The 6,520-nt window shown below is 33.6% G+C and overlaps 1 protein-coding gene across 1 annotated transcript; it reads left to right on the top strand.

Moving 5' to 3' along the window:
• LOC106876423 (putative acyl-CoA synthetase YngI) lies at positions 1-4,486 on the top strand. Its single transcript, XM_014924966.2, has 3 exons — positions 1-142; positions 1,605-1,801; positions 2,661-4,486. The coding sequence occupies exons 2-3, from the start codon at positions 1,656-1,658 to the stop codon at positions 4,183-4,185; spliced, it is 1,671 nt and encodes a 556-aa protein (XP_014780452.1). The 5' UTR covers positions 1-142; positions 1,605-1,655; the 3' UTR covers positions 4,186-4,486.
• Positions 4,487-6,520: the final 2,034 nt, after the last annotated feature.

The raw sequence follows: 6,520 nt of genomic DNA, 5'->3' as shown, positions 1-6,520 counted from the left end.
ATACATACATACATATACATATGCACGTGTGTCAACATATACATATATATAAGACCTTTTTCTTAGAATAGATACAGTTACAAGAGTGTCTTCTTCAGATAACCTTTCTGCTCCGCCTGAGAAAATATTCGAAGATAAAAATGTGAGTACAATAAATTTTTTGACAATTTTCTCTTAATTTTTTTTTAAATATTGCATTAAAACATGCTTAACTGATTTAAATTTAATTTTTCTCACCTAGTTTGCAATCAAGTTCTAAACCAATTAATCTTTGTTTTAAAAGTTGCTTTAAAAAGTTATCTGAATATTCGTCAGTTCATTTCTTCTTTGCGAGTTTTCCTCTCTTCATTTCGCCCACCATTATGCAATCACACACATAATTATATACATACATATTAAATTATACTCTGTTTTATTAATTATATTGTATTATATATATGTGTATATGTGTGTGTGTATTAGAATAATGTAAATATATGTAATTTGTTATATTTATACAATTAAAGACAGCACGTATATATAGATACATTCATATATGTATGTGTGTGTAACCATTCATAGATATATATATGTATATAACTATATGATATATATATAAGCTACATATATGATCTATGCATAATATACGTATCATTTTTAAACGGCAGAATTTACAAAGTGATTCAAACGCCGAGAAGTTTCCTACATGTCATTTATCAAACTTTGAGAAGATCCGCGCAGAAACTCTCGGTTTTTTGTAATTTCTGCAGATTAAAAATAATAAGATATATATACTCACGTATTGATTTCTAGTCACTAGCGGTGTTCTCCGATGGATTTCGTTGATCCCTATAAAAATTCATCAGAATAAAAATATTTGCAGATGATTCTATGCTTCAGAAGATTATCAAAAAAGATGAATGAATAAGATTCAAGTGCTAGTTTTATGTTGTAAGCCATCGGGTAGGAAAGTAAAGTATACTTTGATAAAGAGGGAAATTTTTTGAATGCACTTTTGTCTGTCTGTTTGATTTTCACATCTTATAGTAACTTTAAGTGATTGTTTCCAAGGACGTGTTCTATTTCATGGTCGTATGATTTTTCTTACTTGTTTAAACGCAAATATGTTACGGATTAGCGAATAATACGATTGGAGTAATTTTGTGCCAATTATTTGCAAACTATCTGAACAAGCATTTACAGTCAGAGACTACAAACGTTTCTTCTCTTTCGCCACACATTCTAAATAGGGTTTAGTTGGCTTCTGATTGCTTGATCCTTGCTGCTCAGGATCAAGCACTCGGAATAAGATTCAACAGAAACACAATATGCTTGAAAGGTTGATGTATTCAAATAAATACCTAAAAGTTAAAATAATAAATACATACAAATGTTTTCCTCCACATAGATCCGTATTTATAGATAGTATACGATGAATAGAAACATTATACATACACTTTGAGGCTTTTCTACCGTAAATTATCCAGTCGTTTAGGATGCTTTTTCAAACGATTATCACAATTATAACAGATTTTCTTTTATTTTTGTCAAACAATTGCATTTATAAAGTAGAACTGGTCGGTTCAAATATTTAATTATGAATGGCACTTAATTCTGATCAACAGCTTACCATACAAAATAAAATTTGTCCTTGGAAAGTTCAAACCTTAAGCGAAATGGCAAGTTACTGTCACACACCATCCAAGCACCCGCTCAACTTTATCACTATTCCAGAAAAAATACGTCAGTTTGCTATCGAAGATCCAGAAAAAGACGCAATAGTTTTCTATGACAGCAAACTCCAAAGGTCAAGTTTCACAAGGTATGTGTTATTTTCCCAATTTCGACAATCTCTGTCTTTTTCTTATTCTTTTCTTCAAAGACTGATTTCTATCTCTACTTTCGATTGGAAAGAATTTCCGTGTGTTGGAGCTATCTCAGGTTACGTAAGTTAGAGACATAATTCTACCATTTAGGACGTCAGTGTATTTCCTTTTGACCATTAGAAAATTTGAATAAACAAAGCTTGGAGGTATTAGTCAATTTGAGTTCAGTATTGAAAAACTACCTCAGCCTTCTGCATCGTGGTTTTCAATTTCTATGTTAGTCTAAAACTCAAAAGCCTGTAACGCGCTCTATTCAGCTACATCCTTCTTTAGACAAACCTCCTGCCATAGTATGAATAAAGTTGTTTTTTACTTGATGGAAAATAATGATTTAGCTGAGATGTTATTGTTATAGAGATCGATTACATACAACAATGACATTAATTGATACCAAGTGATTTAAAATAAGTCGAAATTTGCAGGTTACTTTAGAATTATTTAAATAATAATATTTTAGGGTGAAGTATAATTCGTTTATTTCTTACGATTAGAAAATGCACCCTTCACCAAAAATTAGTAGTTCTTAGAAAGCAAATGCTGTAGATAAAAAGTAGATCCCACAGAGAATCGCCAGCTAAACTTCTCACTTTTGCATCTAACTCCACTCGGATTTATTTCATTCCATTTGCTTAAGGCATAACCATCACATCAAAATAATTCTACACTCAATTAATATTTATTACGTAAATATTCATTCGATATCTAACAGCTAAATCATTTTTGATAGAATTTGTAAACTATATTTATAGAAAATTTCATCATGCATTATATTATTTTTTTTCTTTTCTTGTAAAGGAAACAACTCTATGATGAAACAGAGAGTGTTGCAAAAGCCCTTGTCAAGCAAGGAATCAAGAAAGGTGATCGAATTGCCCTCTGTGTATCAAACTGTATTGAGTGGATAGCATATGACAGCGGCATTATGATGGCAGGAGGGTGTTCAGTGAGACTGTTTGTTGGACAAGCCGATTTCTTACCCATGCTAGAAGATTGTGTTGCAGTAATTTTTGGCTCAGAGCCAACATTTTACAACAAATTACTTAAAGTAGCAAATATCTTAGAAGATGGCACTGTAATCAGTGAAACTTTCCCAAAATTGCGTCTTGCTATTACTGTTGCAAACACAGATTCAGAAATTAAAGGTTTATCTTTAGATGAAATGAAAGAAACGGCAAAGAACGATCTGAACATAATTATTCCTCAAGTAGACCCTGAAGATATCACAATTATTGCACAAACATCTGGATCAACAGGAAAACCTAAGCGAGTTACTCATAGTAGCTTTGATATTATTAATTGTTCGGAGATGTTTTGCGATCTACATAATTTTACTGCGGACGATGCAGTTTTCAATGAACGGTATTTTGGCTTTGGAGGATCATACCCTTTCACGTTTATCGCAGTTGGATGTAAATATGTCACCGCAGATATACGTAGCATACACTGCCCAAAAGATTTTTCTAAATTGAGAGATCTCTCGAAAATAGAGGGTTGCACTTGGTTGAATATACTCCCGTCAGATTTACGTTACTGTACGGAAGGGAAAAATGTTGCACCTAACATAATGACAGGAGGTGATATAGCTTCTTTTGACGCGGTTAAACAAGGTTTGAACTGGGTGTCGTTGATTGACTATCATTTATCAAGTGCTGAAACTTTACTGATTGGAACAGTGTTAGTAACGAAGCAAAATATCGGAGATTATGTTCCTGGAATAATTGGACGAGTATATCCTAATATTGAAGCAAAAATTGTGGATGATAAAGACCGCATTGTCGACATCGGTCAAGCAGGTTATTTATGCATTCGGAGTAAATGGTGCACAAAAATAACCACTGATGGAGAATCTGTTCAACAAAATGGATGGTTTAAGACAAGAGACATATGTAAAATGAATGAAAATAAGGAAATATTTATGGTTGGCAGAGATGTTCAGTTCATTCAGAAAGAAACCAGAAAAATATCAATTGTATTTGTTGAGCAGCATATGAAACGTCACCCAGATATAGATGACGTCATTCTTGTCCCTGTGCCAGATGAAGAACTTGAATTAAAAGCTTGTGCTTGTGTCATTATGAAATCTGGAAAAAAATTTGATGAGAAAAATATTCTTCAGTTCTGCAGGGAAAACCTTCCACAGCCAAACGATTTTGATTATATATCATCAAACCCTGATTATATGGTACAGTTCGATAAATTTCCCAAATTGTTGAATGGCAAAGTTGACAGAGTTTCAGTAAAGGACATGGCAATTAAATCTCTCATTCAATCACATTCTTTGTGTGCGACAACCAATTGTAATCCAAGGAATAAGAAATGAAATTCTTCGTTTGTAAAGGGAAGCAAAATAATTTAATCCAAGGAATAAAAATTGCTTCTACCTTTAAATTTGTTATTTTAAAAATATTAAATTGCAATTTTGCTAAAAATATATAGACCATTAACCAGAAATTAGTTTAATACCAGGCGATTCATCTTCAGTTGTACTTTATTTTACTGCATTAAAATCATTATTGTATCGATTGAACCAATATGAATCCTTTCGCATTATAAAAATGACTATTTTACTACATAATGCTGTAACTTAATTTCTATTTCTTTCTAATGATTTTGAATTCATATTCGTGACACGTATCAATCACATTTATAACAACTGTTACATTATATCCTTTTTGCGCTTGTTAATAAAACTGTTGAAACATATGATGTCTCTGTTTTATGCTGTAAAATAATAACGCTGACACTAATCCCAAACACGTTTGTAGATAGATAGTGACCATTAAAATATAGATTATGTAGTGTTAATTTCTATAATTACAATATCATGACATAATTTTCATTAACTTGGAACAATGCGATGGTTTAAATAGAAATTATACCAAGTGAGTTTATTGAGCGAAAACACCTAAAGCTCCACGAGGCTCCGGCAGGGGATGGTGGCGAACCCTGCTGTACTCTTCCACCACAACTTTCTCTCACTCTTACTTCCTGTTTCTGTTGTGCCGGTAATTCAAAGGGTCAGCCTTGTCACACTGTGTCACGCTGAATATCCCCGAGAACTACGTTAAGGGTACACGTGTCTGTGGAGTGCTCAGCCACTTGCACGTTCATTTCACGAGCAGGCTGTTCCGTTGATCGGATCAACTGGAACCCTCGACGTCGTAAGCGACGGAGTGCCAACAACAACAACAACAACATACCAAGTGAAATAACGTCAGTGTCAAAATAAAGTCTAAACGATATGTAATTGATACTTATAGAAACATGTTTTGCAATTTTGGCTCAAGGCTGCAATTTCAAGGGAAGGGTTAAATCGATTACATGGACCTCATTGCTCAACTGCTACGTATCTTATCGACCTCGAAAAGGATGAGAGCAAAAGACGACCTCGGCGGAAATTGAACTCAGAACGTAAAGACGACGAAACACCGCTAAGTATAAGGCTAACTCGCTACCATAACATGTTTTGTCATTTTTATGAATAGAATATTTTTGGCTCACAACCTTAATATGTCAGAAAGACACGCTTACGTGCACACACACACACACACACACACGCGCGCACACACACACACACACTCACATACACGTTCGCACACATATATACACTCAACCCTATACTCTTCATGCACAAAAAGTCGCTAGGATGTATGCACTAGCTATTATGTTAAGTTGTCTAGTCAATCGATGTTCATTCATTCAAAATATTTGCATTTCTCAGTTCCCTTTGAGCTTGTAAATACTGGTTCTGTTAGCTGGAGACAACTAACAAGACCTAAGCATGTTCAGCGTTACCAGTATATTTGTGTTGCCGAAGTTTAAATTCATTCCCTGTTGCATGATCCCACATAATTTTGAATTATTTTGATACTTCTCATTAAAGTACACTAATAATTCAATTAACCCACTAAATACGATCCCCCCCAAAATACAATGTTGACCTGCGCTATAAACAGTCATTGTGACCCCTTATAACGCTGTTTTTAAAAATGTTACAAGCGTAACGGTAATAGACTTCATCAAATGAATGGAAAATTCAAAGACTCATTGTCGAACATTAGATAACTTCAGATAATTTGATATACAATTTGTTCTAAGGTAATGATAAAGTAAAATTCAAGTCTATATAAAATTATAAAACAGGTTGAATTAATCAACACGATAAATAATGAGTACACTCGGCTTCTGAGCATTAATTCAGTTGAAAAGTAGCAACAAGAAATAAGTCACAAAAGATTATAAATGAGATGAGGAGCCAGGCTGTGTTTCTTCTGCAAGCATTGGTTATTTTCTGAACAATACATTTAATATCGACTACGTTTTCTTGATTTTTCTCTGTCGTGACTCACACTAGCAGGTTATCTTGTCAATGATTGCGCTCTCAATCAAGATCATTCTCACAAACTGGTCTATGATTTCCATTATCTCACATCTTTTTTTAATCGCTCATTTTTTTAAGAAGAAAAGTAAACTGTTGGTAAAAATATTTAGATTACATCACACAAAAGTTGAAATACATCGCATCTATAACACTAAAAGGAAGGACGGAAGTGGCATCATACATTTGGAGACGGTATATAAAGCAGATCCAGTTGGACAAGGCATCGTCACGAAAACATAAGACATTCTACTACTAGGAATTTCATGGGATCTGA

This window comes from Octopus bimaculoides, chromosome 5, assembly GCF_001194135.2.
Source record: "Octopus bimaculoides isolate UCB-OBI-ISO-001 chromosome 5, ASM119413v2, whole genome shotgun sequence".
In the NCBI taxonomy this organism is placed as follows: Eukaryota; Metazoa; Mollusca; class Cephalopoda; order Octopoda; family Octopodidae; genus Octopus; species Octopus bimaculoides.
This window is presented reverse-complemented; position numbering and strand designations above follow the sequence as displayed.

Bases quoted from the DNA above. Each gene is read 5' to 3' on its own strand.
- LOC106876423 (XM_014924966.2), top strand. From the start codon at position 1,656: ATGGCAAGTTACTGTCACACACCATCCAAGCACCCGCTCAACTTTATC. The intron at 1,802-2,660 runs GTATGTGTTATT...TTTCTTGTAAAG, and splicing joins CAAAGGTCAAGTTTCACAAG to GAAACAACTCTATGATGAAA.